This window comes from Natator depressus, chromosome 8, assembly GCF_965152275.1.
Source record: "Natator depressus isolate rNatDep1 chromosome 8, rNatDep2.hap1, whole genome shotgun sequence".
Classification (NCBI taxonomy): Eukaryota; Metazoa; Chordata; order Testudines; family Cheloniidae; genus Natator; species Natator depressus.
Window position 1 is genome coordinate 50,146,945 of NC_134241.1, and position 21,491 is coordinate 50,168,435.

Sequence of the window (21,491 nt, forward strand, 5' to 3'; positions counted from 1 at the left end):
GAGGTGGGTTTTGAAAGGCAGAGAAAAGCAGAGATTCAGTACAAGGCCCTTTTTGACAACAAACAAAGCAGCTGCTGCCAGTGCTGTGATCAGCTTGTTGTTATGAATGTTATGAACCCTGGTGCCTTCAGGGGATTGATTTTCACCACCACCACCCTGGCCTCCATGCTGCTGCTGTGGGACCCAGAGGTCTCCGGAGAAAATGCTGGTGACGAAGGAGAGACAGGAAGAAAGAACCCCACATGCATTAAGGCAACCGTTGTCTCTCAGCTCTTCTGAGGCATGTAATCAGCTAGCAACCCTTTGGATTTGTTTTGATAGCACAACCGTTAAACTCAGGGTAAACTAATCCACCTCCACCTGACAGAGCTTCTGCACTTGGATCTAAAGAGCCTCTCTGAGAAGGACCTGCATGGCACTGGGGATTTGCGCTGTTGTTTGCCGGGTGGAGCCCAGTGTTCAGGTTTGCTGTCGGTCCCCTGTGAATCGAGTGTGGGGGAAGCTTGTGGGGCATGTGCTAAGCTAGCACATGGCCACAAACTGGAATAGCAGGGAGTGCTGATTAAGTCACATTGGGGAGCAGGAAGAGCAGGCACTGCTAAACGTCAAGGCTGAGGTGCCTCGGGGGAGCGGGGCAATGCTCAGGTTGGCTTAGCCAGAGGTGAGGCAGGGCAGGGTGGCAGTGCTTTGGCAGAGCTGGGTAGGCACTGAGAGAGCCAGGGAGCTGCTGCGGAACAGGACCTAGGGGCGTTGATGTATGGGGGCCCAGCACTGATATATGTTGGGCTTTGCTGATGAGGATGGGACACTGACCATAGGGTGTAACAGGTTTGTCAGAATAAAGCTTCTCTCCCTCCTAAGTCCTCACACATGCTGACTTAGGAGCAAGACCGCAAGGCCAAAACCCAGCCCCTCTGACAGGTGCTCAGTCCATACCACTAACCATCCAACAAAGCGCAAGGCCTAGCCCACGACCTCTGATGGCAGGAGCGTCTGCCCCTCCGACCCATCAGCCAGAGTAAAGGAGGCTTTGTCTGAGGTGAGGAAATGGGGCCGGGAGGTTTCTTCCTCCCAGGTCAAAGCAGAGGGACATGATTCCAGAGAGACAGGTACCCCAGGCAAGGGACATAAGGCTTCTGCTGAGACGTGGGCCACACACTTGTGGCTGGAAGAGGACAGATCTCAGACATAGTCAGGGGATAGTGGGATAAATAGGGCCTATCGCCAAACACCAGCCCCTGCTCTTTCTCCCAGCTCTCTATACGCAGACCCTTTGGTCTTCTTCCCTCAGCCCCTGGACAGACTCTTCTTCTCAGTCCTTCCCGGCCAGGGGTGCTCTCCCTCCCACCCTCTTCCTTGCTTCCCAGCACATCACCCCCCTGCATAGTAGACTTCACCCCTCTCACTGACTCACTGTTCAGCTGGGCCCCTGAGAGGAGCTGGGCCCACAGCCCAAAGGTGGTGATGGAAAGGAACAAGTGACCGAAATGAAAAAAAAGCACCAAACCTGAGCCTCCATTCTCTCTCTGGAATAGCCTCTGGGGAGCAGCCCTAGGCTGTCAGTGGTGGTAATTCCTAGGCCAGGCCGATTGTGAAGAGGGCAGGCATGCTTGGCTGCTCAGGGCTTTGCAGTCTCACAGCTGCAACTCCAAGCGCTTGTCCGCTCTCTGACATGGCTGTTGTGCTGCCCATTTAACCTAATAAAAACCCACATGGGGTGCCATCATTGGAGCGATGGCAGATACTCCGGCTGGCTGCTCCCCCCAGCCTCCCCTCCATCTCTCCCAATCACCCTTCATTAAACCGGCTGAAAGCCACAGCCTGATTTTAATTAGAGAAAAATTGCAAAGATTAGAATGAAATTGGCCAATCATTGTTTATGGGGCCATTGTTTGGGAACACAGCGGGCTGGTAAATTGCCTCCATGCCGGGCTTGCAGCGAGTGCAGATGGTGCCAGGGATGTGGGAGTCCTGCTAAACAGGGCTTGGCCTGTACCATATGGCACATTTTGCAGGCTGCAGATGTTGAGATGTTACTTACCAAATTACCCAATACCAGCACATGCTGCCAACCTCCTTCCCCCTGGTGGTGCCCCTCCATAGGGCGAGGGGGCGCAATGCTTGGCAAAGCGTGGGTATAAACCCCTGTGCACTAGCAGGGCTTTTGACAGGGTAACAGCTGAGTAGGAAGGATGATCTAGGGGATAGGGCACTGAGCTGGGACCCAGGAGATCTGGAGTCAATCCCTAGCTCAGCCATAGACTGCCTGCTTGACTTTGGGCAAGTTACTTTGTGTTTCTCAGTGCCTCAGTTCATCATTTGTAAAACAGGGGTAATACGGCCCTTCCAGGGTGCTATGTACCAAGAGAGGTTATGCGTTTGAGTTCCATTGGTCAAACTAGTTTCCTTTCCTGTCCCCCTCCATTCCCAGAATTCCCACCTCCAGGAGGTGGCATAGCTGAGCAGACTCTCACACTGTGTGGCAAAGCATCAGATGGGGCCTTCCCTTCCACCCTGTTCCTGCAACAGCCCTGTCTGGGAATAGCAGCAAAGGTGGCAGCCTCACACTCCTTTGAGAGCTCTGGGCGGTGGGGCTATGTACACCTGTGGAGGGTATTCCTGAGGACCCCTGCTGCCTTCTGTCCTACTCCCATTCATAAGCAGACCCAGACGGGTCAGCGGGAGTTTTGCCTGTAGTTTCAATAGGAGCAGTGTTTCTATGTTAGAGACAACACTGTATTTACAGGGTAATAACATTTTAAACCTCAGTCCCCTTAGCTCAGGCATGCCCAGGGAACGGCCGTGTCCTATAGCCCAGTATCTTAGATGTGGAGGGGCAGAGTGCCAGGGCAAATGATTTTAACAGGCCAGAGCCCCAGCCTTCCGAATCCTTTTTATTCAATCTCCACGTACAATTATATTTACATGTAAGTACATCAGCATACCGGGGACTGAGTCTCCTCTCACCTATAGCTGTGTCAAGCTGTGATGGCCCCCTCAAGGACTGAACTCACAGCCCTGGGTTTAGCAGGCCAATGCTCAAACCACTGAGCTATCCCTCCCCTTTGGGAGGCTTCATCTAGTTCCCCTCCAACCCCTCGTCTACTTAGGCTGCAAGATCTAAGGTGCAGGCACTCCATTGCCATGTGTGTACAGTGCATAGCACACTGGGGCCCTGATCTCATGCTACCATAATACTGATCACCACGCGCCTTTTTTGAGTGCTAATACAAAACCATCAGCAGTCTTTTCATTGATTTCAGCTGGCTTTGGCTCAGGCTCTCTGAAACCATCTGCAGGGTGGGACTTGCACGAGGAGAACAATGATCAGCTACTAGTTTGTCTTGTGGGTGGAATCCATCAGCCAGCAGTCCACACCTGTCAGTCACCGGAGAGGCAAGGGGGAAGCAAACAGCATAGCTGTGTGCATGCGTTTTTCATTTCTGAACTTCGGCAAATGTTCCTCCAGATTAGATGCAGCCCTCTGGCAAGGTGTCAGTGGAGCAAGCCTGAACTTTTGGCATCTCTGCCTTAGCTCTGAGTACCGGTCTGTATATCTAACCTTGGAAACATTTCCAGCACCCTGCCCACCAGGAATAGCTGATACACACAGCTGCATAGCAGAGCAAAGGTTTCAACTGCAGAATTCCCAGATGGGATCACTGTGCTGTCAGCCGAGCCCACATAGCACTTCTAGCCTGGCCACACTACCTACAAATGTGTTGCACCATTGGCTGGTGAGCATTCTCACATGCACGCCATTCCACCGATCAACCCTTTGAGACTGGGGATATGTCCCCCTAAGCATTCACTGGGCTGCGGTGTGGGGAAATGCCTGTGATAGCCTACGGGTTAATCTGTTTAGATCAAAGGGTGGTAAATGCCTCCTTCAAATTGTCAACTGCTTTGTGCGGATCACATGTCGTATTATGACAGCAGGACAATTCCCCAGAGAAAACCCTACTCAAAGGGGCTCTCCCACCCAGGCTGTGGTGGCTACCTAGCTGGAAGTCAACAGTTGCTTCCAGTATGGATTGGCCTTTTTAATCAATGGACTTGCTGGTTCGAATTTGGCTTACACGTGAAAAGACTTTGGATGCCTCAGCAGCAGGGGATGGGTAGATTCAGAGACTGGAAAGCCAGAAGGGATCATTGCAATCATCTGGGCCAACCTCCTGCATTACCCAGGCCAGTGAACCTCACCCAGTGATCCTCACTTTAGGTCCTTAACGTGTGGTGGAACCAGTGCATATCCTAGAGGAGGCCATCCATGCAGTCTCAGCTTACGCTGCAAAGTGACGGAGCATCCCTTGGGAAGATTTACCTGTGGTTCATCATTGTCACTGTGCCTTACTCCCAGTCTGAATTTGTTTCATTTCAACTTCTTGCCATGCCTTGGTCTTTGGAATAGCAGCTGTGCATGCAGCTTCCATCCATTCTCTCTCACCCCCACCTCCTTTGAACTGAGCTGGAATTGTTTCCATTCCAGTCTCTCCTCTCGGCTGCCAGAGCAGTTATTGATCATACGAGAGGCGCATTGGAGGGAGCTAGACCTGTTAGATATAGTCTGTTACTGCCAGTTATGAGAGACTCTGGCTAAATCCCTAATCTATTCAGTTCTCTGTGGGCATACTTAATCAGGTGATATTGCAATATCCCTATCCCGGTTCCCTCCAAAGGAGATGTTTCCAGCACACATGTGGGACTTGTCATATATACATGGATTTGTATTGCGCTGCATGCCAGCGGGGGCTCATGTACTCCACCACAAAGGCAGCCAGCACGCCTGTAGGACAGAGCATAGAGGGAGCTGGGTTTTGCCTGGCTCCGCAGATGAAGGGAAAGCAACTGAGATGATGTGAGATGGTAGCTGAAGGAGAGGGAGGCTGCCCTTGTGATTACAAGAGGTGGTAGCTGAAGGAGATGGAGGCTGGCCTTGTGGCTACAGCCCTGGGCTGGAATGCAGGAGACTTGGGTCAATTTCCCTGCTCTACCACTGACTCCCTTTGTGAGCCTGGGCTCTGTGCCTCAGTTCCCGATCTGTACAGTGTGTAATGGGGTGGCACCCCACCTCTCAGGAGTACCCGCTGGCTGGGTGTGTCTGCCCCTCTTTCAGTCTGAGGTGACCCCTCTAGCCGAGTCTCACACAGTGTATATGGAATACAACTCAGACAGAGCCCTTCTGGGGTGTCCGTGCAACAAAGTTGTTCAGTGCTGCTGGCCCTGGGAGGGAGCCGTGCCCGCAGGGCCTCCTCCGTGGAGACTCTTCTCCTGCTCTGGTCTGTTCTGGCCCCAGCTGGGCCTCTTAACAGTTCAGATCCCCTTCTGAGGTTTATCACTGTCCAGTTGTAGATCACTTCCCCAGTGGCCTATGGGGGAGGCTCAGGCCCGCCCACTACTCCAGGTCCCCACCCAGGGACCTTAAGAGTCACAGCCACATGCCACCATGTCCCTTTAACAACCACTTTCAGTTCTCTGGGCCACTTCCCTGCAGCCCCAGCCTTCACCAAAGCTTCACCCTTACCTCAGCCAGCCAGCAGCTCTTTCTCGCTCCCCAAGGCCCTGCCCACACTGAGCTGTCCATGGTGCTGCAGTTCCCTTCCGCCAGCCAGGAGCACCACGTGCACGCCTCTGGCTGTAAGCAGCAACTGAGTCTGGGCTGCACTGCAGCTCCTTTTATACTAGCCTGCAACCCTGTGAATGGCTAGCCCCGATTGGCTACATCCCACACAGCCTCTCTATACTTGGAGGACCCCTCTACTATACTTTCCTGGGACGGGAATGGGAGGACCCTAGTCCAGCCCGTCACAAGTGGGGATGAGAATCCTGTCTAGTCTATTACAGCGTGAGCTCTTGTGGGCAGAGCCCGTTTCACGAGGTGCCTGTTACAGTGCCTAGCACAATGGGCCCTGATCTTGCTTGGGTCTCCTCGGAGCTACCTTCACACCCCCCCCCGCCCACCCCCCAATGGAAGGCAGTGCAGTGACCAGTACATACTACAGCCTTTGTGACTGTGATGGGGATTTATGTTCTCTCCTGTTTCCCCATCCTCCCCTCCCTCTCACCTGGATACTGGAGCTCATGGCTGCTTTTCCTTGGCTTCTTTCTCCAGAGAGTTTGCCCGCTGGAAAGTGAATAACTTGGCCTTGGAAAGGAAAGATTTCTTCAGCTTGCCGCTACCCTTGGCCCCCGAATTCATCCGGAACATCCGCCTCCTGGGACGAAGGCCCAGCCTGCAACAGATTACAGAAAACCTGATTAAAAAATACGGGACACACTTCCTGCTCTCCGCCACTCTGGGAGGTAAGTGCCCGCTGTGCCAACGTTATGCTCCTGGGGCCAGATCCTCAGCTGGTGCAAATTGGCATTGATGTCAGTGACGTTAAGTCCATTTCCACCAGCTGAGGATCTGGCCCAAGCAAGATGGCCTCTACCTTTCCTGCCTCACTTATGTAGCAGCATCAAGATGTGAGCATGGTCTGCCCGGTTCTGGGGATGCTGCTTGCTCACGGAACCACTGTTGCTGGCTCAGCAGCGGAAGTGACGACCAGCCAAGATCTTCCAAATCGGCTAGTGATTTTGGGGTCCCAACCTGAGAACCCTGAAAAGATCCTCTTTTTTGGAGGGTGGATGTGCTGCACTTCCTGAGAATCAGGCCCCTTTTTGGCGTCTCAGGTTGGGTCCCACAAACCACTAGTCACTTTGGAAAATCTTGGCTGCTGTTGGTTTGATGGGGCCCATAAAAACAGCAACTAGTGTTTGGCAAGGAGAGCAGCAGAGAGAGGAGGTGGGTTTTAAAAGAGCTGCATGGATGTTTTCGATGTCTGGGAGCAGCTCGGAGCAACGGGGTACAAGCAGCAGCAGAACAAGCCCTAAATACGAGGGCTCCAATAAGCATGGGGACTCTTTACTGAGTGACCATGGGGCTGGGAGCAGACAGACGTTTCCACTTAGCCTAGGCTAACACCTACAGCTGGTTTCAGCACTGCCAGGCCTGCAGAGGGTCAGGCAAGGTGTGCTCCATCTCCGAACGGAGCAGGAGAGTCTCCTATGACTCAATTGCAGTCCTCTGGCCAAGCGTTGCTGGGCCCCCCAAAGGAATGCCCCTGATGCTCTGCAAGCACTGGGTTGCTTAGCATTGGGGGCGAGGCCTGGAGCTCGGCTCAGGGCTCTGATGGGGACATGAGAGATGCAGGAGAGATGGAGGGAAGAAGTGGAATGGGTTGTGTTTGTGTGCTAGCCTCTCGTGTTCTGCCCTGCAAATGGGCCGCTGTGCGAGGGCCAAGGCAGTAAAAGATGCGATGCGATGGCCCTTTAATAAGGGAGACTGGTTCTATAAATCCACCCACAGGGACGTGTCCCCAGGCAGAGGAAGGGCCGATGTGATGGAGAGATGGCCTCCAATGGTGCCCTCCCGTCTGCCTGTAAGAACCAGTTGGGATTCCTGGAGGTCTCCGTGTGATTGAGCCTCCTAGTTGGGCACTGGCGAGCAGACCAGGGAGTGGCAATGTCTCAGACCCAGCTCAGGATTTGGGGGCTGTGACGCTGCTTGGGCGACCCAGGGCTCGGCCTCCAGGGTCTGATTAGAGTGGCTGGAAATCAGAGGGGCTGCAGATTGACGTCCCCCACTGGGCCAACTCGCACGCCTGCGAGAGGCCTTGTGGGGCAGATGTACCCAGCAGGCTTGTATTGCTGTGAGGCTTGTATTGCTGCGAGGGATGGCCTTCAGGGATCGTACCCAGCAGGCTTGTATTGCTGTGAGGCTTGTATTGCTGTGAGGGATGGCCAGCCCAGAGGGGCAGCAGGGAGGCAGGCTCTGACTCCATTCCTGCCCATGGATGACTGACGGTGAAGCAGAGTTGAGCGTCCCCAGAGCACACTGACCGGCTCACATGCCTGTGCAGGAGAGGAGTCCCTGACCATTTTCGTGGACAAGCGCAAGCTGAGCCAGAAGGCAGAAGCGGTCGGGACGGGAGGGGGCGGGAACAGCTCCACCATCTCCCTGGAGACCCTGCACCAGCTGGCCGCCTCATACTTCATTGACCGGGAAAGCACGCTGCGCAGGCTCCACCACATCCAGATAGCCACAGCCGCCATCAAGGTAATACCGCCACTGAGCTCGGAGCAGGAGGCCCCAGGATGGGGGCGGATGGGGGTGACAGCAAGGGGGACCCTGCCTATCCAGATAGGGGTGGGGGATTAGCACCTCTGGCGTTAGCTTTCCAAAGTAAAGCAAAGGTGAAAGGGGTACAGAGCTCATTCCAGGAGGGATGGGCTTGCAAGTAATTACTCGGCGTATTACAGTAGCCGCTAGACACGCCTGATGCTGCATGAACACATTGGAAGGAACTGTCTCTGTCCCTACAAACTTACAATCAGAATACACAAGGCAGATAAAGGGTGAGAGGGGAAACTGAGGCATGGGGAGGGATGTGACATGCCCAAGGTCACCCAGCCAGTCGGTGGCAGAACCAGGAAGAGATCCCATGTTTCCAGACTCCCACTGCACTGCCTTATGCACTGAGCCATTGGCACAGCGTGGTCCCTCCTCAAATGCCCCTCCTGTGGTAGGCTGCAGCATGATGTGCGCTCCTGCCTCAGTTGCCCCTTAGTCCAGCTGTAAAGAGAGACAGTCTGTCTCACTGTCCAATTCAGAGGCTCACCTCTAGGCATAACTTGTACACATACAATAGTGCATAAAACACTCATGGTAAAACAGGAACACACATCGAGATACAGGGATTTCTCCAGTCCCCCCTCTGGGGACAATGCTTCCAGGTCACCCACCCGTGAGTCCCCCAGCACTCCTATCCCAGTCCCTCTCTACCCTTATTCCAGGGCCCCTCTCTCCCAGCCAGCCACCTGTCTCCTGAATCTTCTACCCTGAACACAGCTCAGCCCTTTTCAGCCTCCCGGCACTGGCTCTCCAGCTCAGGAAGGGCAGCAGGCTTACCCTTCCACTGGCCTCCTAGCATTTCCTCCCTATTCCCAGGGAAGACCCACATCATTTTCTCCTCTCTGCAGCTTCCCAGTCTTCCCCAGGAAGCTCTTACCTGTTACCCCCTGATGCTTTCTTTATAAGGGTCCAGCTGCCTTCTTTTAACCCCCGTTGGGCAGCTGCTAATCAATCACAGGTGCACTGGACTCTGTTCCCTCTCACAGGGCCCAGTCATGCTGTGACAGCCACTCCCTCACAAGGCATTGCCCTCTGGCTGAGAAAACTTGAGTTTGGTGGCTGCTTCTGCTACAGAACGTGTGTGACCTCGAGCAAGTTGCTTCTGTTCCCCTCTCTGATGCAGGGCCAGTAACGCACTTCCGTGGTCTGGCCTGTAAGGGGCTGTCTCTTGCTGTGTGTTTGTACAGCGCCTGGCACAATATACATAAAGAATAATCAAATATCTGGGCAGGGAGCCTTCACCAAACCCTCCAAGCGATGTGTCTTGTCCTGACCACCCTTAGCAAGCTGATGTCTTGCTTTCACCTTGTTCCCTATGTTGAGGTCTATACGGGCTCCTGTGGCTTAACCCCCTGGGTATCTTATATGGCTGAGAACAATCCATCAGTAAATAAAACACCAGCTTCATCATAAGAGCCAGCCACGAAACCCACCACTCAGTATCCCACCCCTCCGCTCCAAAAGCCTACCATTAAACTGCCCCACCAGGCGTCGTTCGCAGCACGGACCAACACGGCATTCTTATGCCGCGGTCTGCAGCCGGTGTTCTGTCATCAGAGTGGGGGGCTCAGGGAAACGGCTGGTGTCCAGACTCACAGGGTGACATTGGCCAGAGTTCTGAAAAGCTCCCCTCCACGGCTCTGCCGGTGCACCTCAGCCCTGACCTGCAGCCCACTACTGGTCCAGTGCTGGGCCTCCACACCCTGCTCTGTTGTGGGTAGGGAAGCCAAGTCAATCTCCTCGTGTGGTTGGAGACTGGGCTGGGAGGCTCCAATGTAAACCCTTCCTGAGCTCTGATCTTCATGCCGTAGGCGGGGAGAGCTCGCTGTGGAAGGGGGAGGGGGCGGAAATGGTGAGTGGTCGAAGGAATAAAACAGTGGTCCAGTTCATATGAAATAGAAGGAACATGGGAAGAGGCCAGAAGAGCGCTGAGGTCTCCTTGCGAAATCCCGGCCCACGTGGCCTCAGGCGGCAGGGTGACCTTGGAAAGCAAACGTCAGGGCCGTCCCTCCTGAGGAGGGCTGAGGAGTTGCTGCTCTTGCACTGGCATTGTGCCTTTCCTCTGCAAGTGCTATGCCGGCTCCCAGCCTGGAGCTGCTGTGTACAGACTGGGCAAAGCTCTCCTTGTGGTGGGTTATATAGGAGGGGGCTCAGCCTCCACCCTGGTCTGTTTCCCTGACAATAGGAGGCCAACCGTGCACCTCCTCCTTCCAGTCCACGTAGAACCCAACGTGGGCGTATTTCCTCTCACCCACTGGCTGCTGACAGCATGGCCCAGAGGATGCGGCCTGAGCTGGGGAATCAGGAGATCTTCTTACTAATCTGGGCTGTGCCGCTGAGTTACTTGGGGCAAATCTCTATGCTCTGAATTCCTTCTGTAAAACAGAGCTGTGCTTTGAGATCTCTGGAAGGCTGTTCTCATCTTGGCCTTTGGGGATCGCCTTGTGACTGTCGGATCTGATCCCCCTCTGCTCTTTGAAGCCCTCTGTGTTAATTTGATTGAACTGAGTGGATCCAACGAGATTGATGAGCATAGAGGAGGTGTGCCACATACAGTTAGGGGAGGGGAAGGGGATCTCCTGGTCCCTGTTCTCCCCACCCCTGCCCCGATGCTGCACTTGGGATGCAAATTGTGGCTGGTTGAAGCCCAGTCCCCGCCCCGGGCTCTCCTCCCACAGCCTGGCAATTATAACCCTATCTCTGGCAGTCAGCGTCCTCGCTGGGAGGGGAGAGGGAGCCAGAGCAAGGTTAGCGCCTTCCTGTTAGTTATGGGAAATTGGCCACGCTAACGAAGCCGAGCTGCATCAGGCTGGAGGCAGAGCTGCTCTCTGTAAACAGGCCAATTAGCAGGCAATTATTTCCCCTTTCTCCCAGCGCTGCCGGGCCGCCCGTCTCTTGTCTCTCGTGCTGCCGCAGACGCCTTCGCTCGGGACTGCTCTGCCGGCCTGGCTGGCTCCTTGTTGGCAGGAAGGACGGCCCTGCGGCCTCTGACTTACATTTGCTTTCCAAGGTCACCCTGCCGCCTGAGACCACATGGGCCGGGATTTCACAAGGGGACCTCGCTGCCCTTCTGGCCTCTTCCCATATTCCTTCTATTTCATATGAACCTGATCACTGTATTGTGCCTTTGCTGCTCACCATTTCTGCCCCTTCATGCTCCTTCTGTCGCCCTGCCTGGCCTCCAGGAGCTGAGAACAGAGCTTGGACTATCAGAGCTCTGCATGTTTTCAGCTGCAGGCTCAGACCCTAACTGCTGTGGTGTGATACAAACGCCAGATCCTGCCTCATTCGCTCTCTTACTACCCCCTGTTCTCGCAGGTAACTGAAACCCGGACGGGCCCTCTTGGCTGCAGTAACTACGATAACTTGGATTCAGTCAGCTCGGTTCTCGTCCAGAGCCCTGAGAACAAAGTACAGCTGCTAGGTGAGGACGGCAGCCTTCCTCCTTTCATCCCCCATGCCTAGCAACAGCCAGACCAGCCGCTACAGCGGTCATTGAGGGAGGGAGGGAGGGAGGGGCCAGTGGGAGAGAGTAGGGATACTGAAGCAAGGAGAGGGGTAGGGCCCCAAGTGGAGGGATGGGGATAGTGTACAGGAGTTAGGTCAAAAAAGGGACCTATTTACCCAGAATTCCCTGATGTTGGGGCACATGCCCCATGTCATAGGTGATCCCAGTAGGTTACGGTCATGTCTTCATTGCACGCTGACTCCTATCAGGGCCCAAGCATGCACTGTCCCACTAGTCCCAGCTGGGCGCTGGGACCCTATAAGGTTGGATGTAAAGGTGCTCTGGAGGGTGGGGGAGAGAAGCTGTGAAGTGGGGGTTAAGAACTACTGAGCTGCAGCACCCAGCGCTGAGGGGTAGAGCCTCAGCTGGTGTAAATCGGCAGAGCAGCCCATGGAGCTATCCCCAGTGATCCCAGCGGAAGAGTCAGCCCTGGACGTTTGGCTGGACCTGATCCAAATTGCTGCCGATTCTTTGGGTCTGCAAAGCTAAGCGAGGGGTCTCCCAAGAAGAGGCTTCCTGGTGAGATGACCGGCGTTTCAGAACCTATAAGCGAAGAAGCCACATAGAGAGCTGGGGACGGGACCCGGGAAAAAGTGAATTCAACTTTTCCAACTCTCCCAAAGATTGAGGGGCAAGGCTGAGTTTGGGGATGAAGGTGCCAGTCATTGCTCAGTTTAACCAAATTGGTTCAGCCATCTCTGTCTCCGAAATGCCAGGAGAGACCCTGACCCCTGAGAGTCCCAGCCAGTTTTGCAGGTTTAAAATTAGCATCTGCACTTTTGTAGCTTCTCTGAACCGAGTTTCTGCAGCTGTAGAGATCCATCCCTTCCTTGAGCGGAGCTTCCGCCCTGACGGTTATTGGGCAAAGTGGGGAGAGGTCCTCAAGTCCCAGATCACATCATGTCTGATGCTCCAGGGCCAGAACCTCCACACATGTAAACTGGTGTCGCTCCACTGTGGTCGAGGTCGCTAACATCAATATTTTAGACTCTGGGCCAGAGTCAGCCCTGGTATGAATGGATGTGGCTCCACTGCCATTTGTAATGCTGAATTTGGCCCAGTTCCCTGCAGACAGGAAGCACAGAGTGCTGAGGTACGTGTGGGGTGTCTGCTTGTCTCACCCTTCCTGGGACTCTCCCTCTGTGCAGGGCTGCAGGTGCTGCTGCCCAACTACCTGCGGGAAAGCTTTGTGGCGGCCGCGCTCAGCTACATCACCTGCAGTTCGGAGGGAGAGCTCATCTGCCGGAAGAATGACTGCTGGTGCCAATGCGGGCCTGGCTTCCCGGATTGCAACTGCCCTGAAGCCGACATCCAGGCAATGGAAGACAGTCTGCTGCAGATCCAGGATGCCTGGGATAATCACAATAGACAGTTTGAGGAGTCAGGTGAGGCCAGGAATGTGTGAGCTCACTGAGACCCTCCCCTCTTACTGAGACTGCTGTGCTGGAATAGACCAGTGACCCTGCTAGTCTGCTGTCCTAGCTCTGACAGTGCCAGACACTTCCCAGTCGTATTAGCTAAGCTATTAGCCAAGATGGTCAGGGACGCAACCCCATGCTCTGGGTGTCCCTAAACGTCCAATTGCCAGAAGCTGGGAATGGGCCATGGGGGATGGATCACTCAATAATTGCCCTGTTCTCTTCATTCGCACTGAAGCATCTGGTACCAGCCACTGTTGGAAGACAGGATACTGGGCTAGATTGGTCTGACCCATTATGGCCATTCTTATGTTCTTACTTCATTATGCAATAATCTACTCTCTGTGTGGAGATTTCTTCCTGACCCAGATTGTAATCAGTTTACACCTGGAAGAATGAGAATATAGACCCTCAATGTTTATCCCAGCCAGTCTCACTGCAATGTTTTTTTCCATTATAAAATGTTCTTTAAAAAATGTCTACACTATTTGCCTCAATGATATCCAGTGGCAGTAAGTTCCACAGGTTCATCATATGTAGACTTAAAAAAAACATAATTGCCTTTTAATTTTAGGGTGTCCCCTTGTTCTTTTGTTATTATGGGATGGGGTAAACAGCAGCAGCTGGGATCACAGCCACATTTGAACCCTTGTCAATTTTAAACCTGAATTCAGTATTGTTAATGCTTCGGAAGCAGTGTGGCTAGTGGACAGGGCCTGGACTGGGAATCAGGAGAACTGCCCAGAGGGATAGGGAAAAGAGAATTACAAAAGATGCATGAAGTGGGATTTTGGAAGCAAAGGGGGTTCTTGCATTGCCCTCTTTCTCTTGGCAATCTGGGTTCAGATCCTGAAAGTTGCCCAAGTGGAAATGGGTAGAGGGGGTCTCTGTCTCTCGTACTTATCTGAATCCCATTACTATAGTGTCTGACAGCTTCCCAGAGACCATTTTTGTTAATTACAAAGGGCCAGATTCTGACAGCCTCACTCATAGTAAATAACACCTTAGAGCCTGATCTAAAGTCCATTAATGCCAATGGGAAGATTCCCACTGAGATCACTGGGCTCTGATTAGGGCATTAAGCCACCAAAGTTCCCAGTTAAAACAATGGGACCCCGGAGAGTAAAATGCCATTCAATCGGAATAAAGGGGTCAGCCTGTGGCACCCTAATTTTAGGCCCTGTTGGTGATCTCTGGCATGACGTAGCTGAGGGTGCTGACCGTCAGGAGCGCAAGGAGACTGGCAAAGCTCTGTGGGTCCAGGACTGAAACAGCTGGTGTGGTGGTTTGCAAGGAAGGTGCAGTGGCAGAGCTGTTTGGGTCCTCATGACTGAAACAGCCAGTCAGGAGTGAGGTGCATTGGCCTAGCTGCCTGGGAGGAGCTTGACAGCTCAATGCCTGGCTTCGACCAGGGCTACCAGCCTCTCCACTAACACCACGTGCAATGGAAAATGAATCCATTAGCTCTAGTGCAGGGAAAATGACTTCCAAAATCTCTGCCTCGCTCTCCAAGTGGTCTCTCCTTTCCACGAGGGACACCCTTGCCAGGGGGAGTATTTAGGCCTAGCGAGCAGCTTAAAGGTCCAACCCCATATGGGTGTCGAGCCATCCCGACTCCAGTGACAGTCAGTGGGAGCGGAGGGCTCTCAAGAGACATGCAGAGCGCTTTGGGGAACTGGCCCTGCCCCTAGGAATTCGATACCCTGAGGAGTGTGTGTTACAGCTGCTGTGGCAGGATGTCACAGGGAACCAGCACCTCTTTGATTAAGTCTGGTGCGGGGGAACCAAATGATACCTGCCTTGCTTTCGCCTGGGGGAACCTGCTTGAGTCCCAAGTGGGACTTGTGTGCAGAGAACTAGCGTGAGGTCTGGCTAGGAAAGGTGGGAACTGTCTGAATGTGAAGGATTGGTGTCACGGCTAGAGCATGCTCCAGCGGTCACTGGTGACACCTTCTCCGTCAATACATTAACAGCAACAGAGTGTAGCCTAGTGGATCGGGCACCTGACTGGGACTCAGGAGACTCTGGTTCTATTCCAGGCTCCTTTCATGTGACCATGGGCAAGTCGCTTCACCGTGCTCTGCCTTGGTTTCCCTTCCAACCCCATATCTGTCTGATCTAGTTAGAATATCAGCTCTCTGGGTGGGTGAACTGTCTCTGATTCATGCAGCACATGGGGCCATGATGTTGGTTGCCTACCCTTAGGTGCTACAAAAAGGCAATAAATAAAACTGCATTTTAAATAAACTAGTGGCGTTTCCCATCTGATAAACAGGGAGTGTCAATGTAATTTACGTTATAGAAATGAATGAGACCTTATGATTCGTCTAACCAGGCAGTGTGACCTAATGGATCAAGCCCTGGCCTGGTATTCAGGGTCTATTCCCAGCCCTGCCACAGGCCTGCTAGGTGACTTTGGGTAAGTCACGTGCCCTGTCTCTGCCTCAGTTTCTCCAGCTGTAGAACAGGGATAAAGATTCAGAGCTCCCTTGTAAAATGTCTTAAGATCTAGTGATGAATATTGCTAGATGAGAGCTAGGTATCATTACTATAATTTTATCATTTATGCTGCACTAGTGCTTAGAGTCCCATGCATTGCTCAAAACCCCTTTGTGCTAGGCATTGGCCATATACCTAACAAAAAGATGGGCCCTGCCACAAAGAGCTTACAGCCTAACTGTGTTTTTCATTGAGGGAAATGGTGTCTAGTAACTCCAGCTAGGACATGTTCTGAGTTCTAATCCTGCCTCTGTAGCCCGGGGCAAGTCAGTTCACCCCTCTGCCTCAGTTTCCCCAGCTGCAAAATAAATACAGTGCTTCTCCCTGACCTAGCTGCGAGGGGCATTGTGAGGACGGTTTGCAGGGTGCTAAGTATTACTATTGTGTAATTCTAGCAAATCTACAAGCTATCAGAAGCCAAATTCAGAGTTGATGTGATGGGGGTGGGAAGGGCTGGTGCCATGGGGGGAGGAGGGCTCTGTCCCACCAGTCCTTGCAAAGAACCCCTGTGTTAAGTCCATTTGCTTGGGCGTTCTGCAGGGGCCGCATGTTTGGACTGGGGGCTAAGCCAGGGGAAAGACTAACCAGGATGACAGGCCGCACTTGAGAGCGACTCTGGTCTTATCAGATAGCTCTTCCTGCGTTACATTCCTGCTGTGCTGACTTCCCCTTCTCTCCCCACAGAGGAGCTCCAGTCCCTGGTGAAGAGACTCCCGGAGGATCGCTTCGTGAACATGACAACAGTCTCCCAGTACTGGGCAATGGACCTCGACGTGCAGCATCGCTACCAGCAGCTGAGCACCAGCCTGAAGCTGCTGCTCAAGAAAACCCATCGAATCATCCAGCGTCTCTTCAGCCTCTGCAAACGCTGCCACAGGCAGCCTCGCTTCAGACTGCCAAAGGAGAGGTACAGCATCCCTTAGCACCAGCTCTCGGCTGCCCTGGCCCAAGCTGGGTAGGTGGGGCAAGGCCTGGGACCACCGGGCCCATTTGTTACTCATTGCACTGACCAAACTGGGACTAGAAGGGTGACCGCCTCTCTCCTAACATGTCACGCCATGGACGCTGAGTAGAGAAGCCAGCCCTTGGTGACTGAACTGCTTTGCCCCCTTACTGCTGGCTCTTCCAGGCTTGGGGTGGTGCCCTGGGGATCCTTGCCTGTGCCGTGGCTAACCTGAGGACTCCAATCTCCAGGGCTGGTCCCTCTCCCCGGAACAATAAATATGTCCAGGGGACAGGCCACCGCTCTGACCCTCGGGAAGAGCGGTAGCCATGTTCACGCTGGCATTAAGGAGCCTTTTCTCTCTTGCCTCCTTCTCCTTTAGATCTTTACCCTACTGGTGGAACCGCATTCAATCCTTCCTGTACTGCAGCGAGACCACCCCGCCGGGGACGTTCCTGGAAGACAGCCACAGCTGCACCTGCCCCTCCGACCAAGTCTCCTGCCAGGGGTCCATACCATGTGCCTTGGGCGAGGGGCCAGCTTGCGCTGCCTGCGCCGAGGAGAACAGCACCCGCTGTGGGACCTGCAACCCAGGCTACATGCTCAGCCAGGGCTTGTGCCGTCCAGAGGTGGCAGAGTCCCTGGAGCACTATCTGGGCCTGGAGATGGATCTGCAGGACTTGGAGCTCAAGTACCTCCTCCAGAAACGGGACAGCCGCATCGAGGTGCACTCCATCTTCATTAGCAACGACATGCGGCTGGGGAGCTGGTTCGATCCCTCCTGGAGGAAACGCATGCTGCTGACCCTCAAGAGCAACAAGTACAAGCCCGGGCTGGTCCACATCATGATGGCCCTCTCCGTCCAGATATGCCTCACCAAGAACAGCACCCTGGAGCCAGTCATGGCTGTCTACGTCAACCCGTTCGGGGGCAGCCACTCAGAGAGCTGGTTCATGCCTGTGAAGGAGGGGGGCTTCCCGGACTGGGAAAGGACTAACGTGGATGCCTCGGCCCAGTGCCAAAATTGGACGCTCACCTTAGGAAACAAGTGGAAGACCTTCTTTGAGACAGTCCACGTGTACCTGAGGAGCCGGATCAAGTCTCTGGATGACAGCTCCAATGAGACTATCTATTATGAGCCTCTAGAGATGGTGGATCCATCTAAGAACTTGGGCTACATGAAAATCAATAGCTTGCAAGTCTTTGGCTTCAGCATGCCGTTTGACCCGGATGCCATCCGGGACCTGATCCTTCAGCTAGATTACCCATACACCCAGGGCTCCCAGGACTCGGCCCTGTTACAGCTCATAGAGATCAGGGATCGGGTGAACCGGCTTTCACCACCCGGCAAAACCCGGCTCGACCTTTTCTCTTGCTTGCTCCGGCACCGACTCAAGCTGGCCAACAACGAAGTGGGAAGGATCCAATCCTCCATGCAGGCCTTCAGTGCTAAAATGCCAAGCCCCATGGAGTATGAGACTGGCAAATTGTGTAGCTAGCCTTGGGGCACCTGGAATCTCTGAGGAGGGGCCAAAGAAAAGGGAGGGGGATGGAGAACCAAGACTTCTGAAGGCCTTACCTTAGTGCCAACCGCGTGCTTCCTCGGGATACCACGTGACCAGCCACAGGGATGGCAGCGTGTGAAGGATGCAAGGAGATGCCCGGGCCATGGCAAGAGACTGCAGGGCAGCAGATACAAAATGGTTAGAAAGGGGAGCCAGGCCTAAGGAGATAGGGTGCTTACCTTGTAATGGCTTGTACTTCTCCCCCTTCCAAGTCACAAATGACAATTGTGACCAGGCAGGAAAATCAACAGGTTATTTCACCTGGGAACAGGCCCATGTGGGGGAGACAGCTGGTGGGAGATGTCTGCCCTAGGGAGGAGACATCTAGTAGTACCTCTGCCTGTGAGCCGAGCCAGTGCTGCACACAGAGCTGGGAGGCGAAGGGATGGGCGGCAAGACCTCAGACACCCAGCAGGCCAGAACTGCTCAGAGCGCTTCACTCCCACCCACCCTGTGGGAAGAGGCCGGCTGCGGCCTTCCTCAGTGCAGGCACTTTTGTATTCTTTTTAACAGACGTTTCTACCCACATCCCGGCTTTTCCATTCTCCGTGTCACTTTCTAAGTCGTCGTATTCCCTGCCTCTTCCTCCCGCCCCCGCCTGCTTTCTGGCGCCATTCCCTTGATGGCGGGGGAAGAAGCTGGCCGATTCCAGCTGGGGGGTCTGTGGGGCAGCCAGCCCTGCCTGAGCTCCCCTATTCCCACATGGAAGGGGGAGCACTCTGCCCTCCTTCTGCAGCATGGCACCATCAGTGCACCTCGGTAATTGAGCCAAGATGTTCCATTGTCGACATGAGCAGCGACTGGGCACCCGGACAGACACACCCATCGTTACAGTCAGAGGTGGAGCTCTGTGGGTAGCTTCTCCTTTCAGGTTTTTATTTAATCAATTGTTGGGTGTTTTTTTTTTTTTTTTAAACGTATTTATTTGGGGGGAGGGGGGAAGAGGATTCAATTCTTGTCAATTTCTCCAGCCGAGTTTCACCTTAGTCAAATGTATCTGGTTTAATATATTTTTTAAAAGATTGCCTTTTGAGCAAAACAAAACAAAGTTGAAAACAACGCGGTCTCGGGCTGTGTCTTTTTGACTGGAGACACTCTCCGGGTGTGTGTGAAGAGGTGCTCGGCGTAAACGTGGACAGATACCTAGGAGCAACTGTCAGTAGATGGGGTGCAGAGGTGGAGACATCAACGGCCAGGTGCACGTGTGATTACGTGTGGTGTTAAATAGGTATTGATGGTTCTGAGATGGCAGGTGTGGCTGTGAAATCAGAGGGGGTTGGGTTGAATGTGGGGGGGTGTAAAGAGATCTGTCCATGTCCATCCACACACATGTAGCAGAAGTTCCCAAGCTATTTTTGGCACAGTTGCCATGGCTCCTTTTCTGTTTTTTCCCTCCTCGCTTCGTTTTGCCTTTTGTTTGAAGTCTATTTATAACCCTTGTACCTCTGCTCCTAGCCACACAGTTCAGGATCGCCCCCTGATTTGAGCACTGATGCTGGTTTCTCACTGTTAAAGGAAGCCCCTGTCCTCACGTGCGGTCCCCTGGCTGATGGCTGCAGCCAATAGAACCTGTAGCAAGATGCTGTGGCCTAATCCTCAGCGTTGGCCAACCTTTGCCATCCCCTGAATCTGGGGGCAGCCAGAGCCTAGTTGAGTCCTGGGCGCAATTGAGAGTGGCCTTCGGGCTGAGGTAAGCATAAGGGATGCTGCCGTATGTGGGGAACACCTGGAGCACACTATGCTTTCCCCCACGCTGACCATGACCCCCACGCTGAGGGCTGCGGGAAGGTTGGGTACAGTCAGTTATGGCAGCTGCACACCACCTGTGGGATTTCCCCAGATGGGCTGTCTGATGCCACACGGGGGCCCCTTTGCATCACTGGAGAGGGGCTAGAGCTCTGGAGCAGGGCTTACAATGTGTGTCCCTGCAATGTCAGGTCAGGAGTTCTTTAAATGCTTTGTAAACCCCATGGAGTCACTGTGGAGATTTACAGGGAGCCAACAGGGTAAGGTGGGGCGGTTTAAAGGCGGGGGGAGGGGCTGGTGAATAGAGACAGCAGCGAGGGAGAGCTGGAGCTAGTTAGCTGGCGCCTGCAGGCAGCACAGTCTGGGGGAAATCTGTACATGGAGAATTACAGAAAGGCGAGAAAAGCCAGGCCCACCTTCTCCATATCCCCTTCTACAGAGCAGCAACCCAGCCACAGGTAACACTCTGAGGCCTTCGGCTCACATATGAGCAACGTGGATCCAATTCACCACCTCCCCAGCCTGCTCAAATCCAGATGAGGGGAACCTGAGCCCTGTGCTACTGAAATGTAATCCGAAGAGGACACACCTGTATTTCCCTGCTGCTGGCATGCCAGCCTTTCACAGCAGGCCATAAAGTCATTGCACAGCTTTCTCTGTGGATACTGGAAACAGAACAGGGCCTTACATCTATTAAAAATCCCTGAGGGAGGCAGAGAATTACACACATCCTTTGAGGAGGCATAGACCTCAAGCATACCCCCTTGTGGCAGAGTATGGCCCTGCAGGCCTTCTGCCTCTTGCAAGAATTACTCCCAGACCAGAATTCTTAGATTAAGATCCTACTGGGAGGGCAGGAGGGCTTCAGACCCTCAAACTCCACCCTGGTTCTGGAAGCCTGGGTGCTAATCCAGGCAAGCATCTCCTCCTTTTACTTCAGGAGTCCCGCAGCCTCCCCCGGGCAATAATTCTGGCAGGCTTACCCTCCTGGTTTTCAAGAGTCCCTCTTCCTGGTTCCTGTATATGCTGGGACTACCTACCCCTCAGATCCTTATTTCTAGGAGTACAGTCCTTCAACTGAGCTCTGGTAGCCTTTTATCTGTCCAGGTGCTTGTTAGTTCGCTGCCAACCAGCCACCTAAGCAGTTAACTAATTACAATGGCACCAAGATGGACTCATTCCCCCATTAGAAGCCCATCATGGATAGACTGGGTCCTGATTCCATGTAAAGCCCCTGCCACTCCCTTTAACAGCTGCTGAAAGGTCCAGATATGTCCCAGGTACCTGCCCTCCTGCTAAAAATTCCAGGTTCTCCCTGTTAGCACACACCTGCTGCAGTATATGTTGCAGGCACACCCTGGGGGAACTCACTGACCATGCTGCTGAGCACTCCAGCAATGCTTTGGCAGTATGCACTTCCTGAGTCTTCTAAGTACTTCCCAGGAGAACTCACCTGCCCTGCAATTAAACACAGCACTCGGTCCAAATGGCACTTGCTTGGTAGGCCTGGGGAAAACATTGTTTCTTTGTGGCTGAGCATTCCTGGTGCAGCCTGATGGAACACACCTGCTCTGTGTTCCAGGTACAACCCAGCAGCATACGAGCCTGCTGGGTACTGAATGTGCCCGTTACAGCC

At 53.6% G+C, this 21,491-nt stretch overlaps 1 protein-coding gene across 3 annotated transcripts in view; it reads left to right on the top strand.

The window, feature by feature from the left end:
* Window positions 1-19,298, top strand: part of BRINP2 (BMP/retinoic acid inducible neural specific 2) — a 52,110-nt gene extending 32,812 nt beyond the window's left edge. For 2 of the 3 annotated variants that reach the window (XM_074961002.1, XM_074961003.1), the window contains 6 exons: window positions 6,113-6,303; window positions 7,905-8,101; window positions 11,495-11,600; window positions 12,833-13,069; window positions 16,286-16,508; window positions 16,927-19,298. In XM_074961002.1, coding sequence (XP_074817103.1) covers window positions 6,113-6,303; window positions 7,905-8,101; window positions 11,495-11,600; window positions 12,833-13,069; window positions 16,286-16,508; window positions 16,927-18,043 — 2,071 coding nt within the window. In that variant the 3' untranslated portion in view covers window positions 18,044-19,298. The remainder of the gene's footprint in view (window positions 1-6,112; window positions 6,304-7,904; window positions 8,102-11,494; window positions 11,601-12,832; window positions 13,070-16,285; window positions 16,509-16,926) is intronic. The other variant, XM_074961001.1, reaches the window with a different exon arrangement.
* The last annotated feature ends 2,193 nt before the right edge of the window (window positions 19,299-21,491 follow it).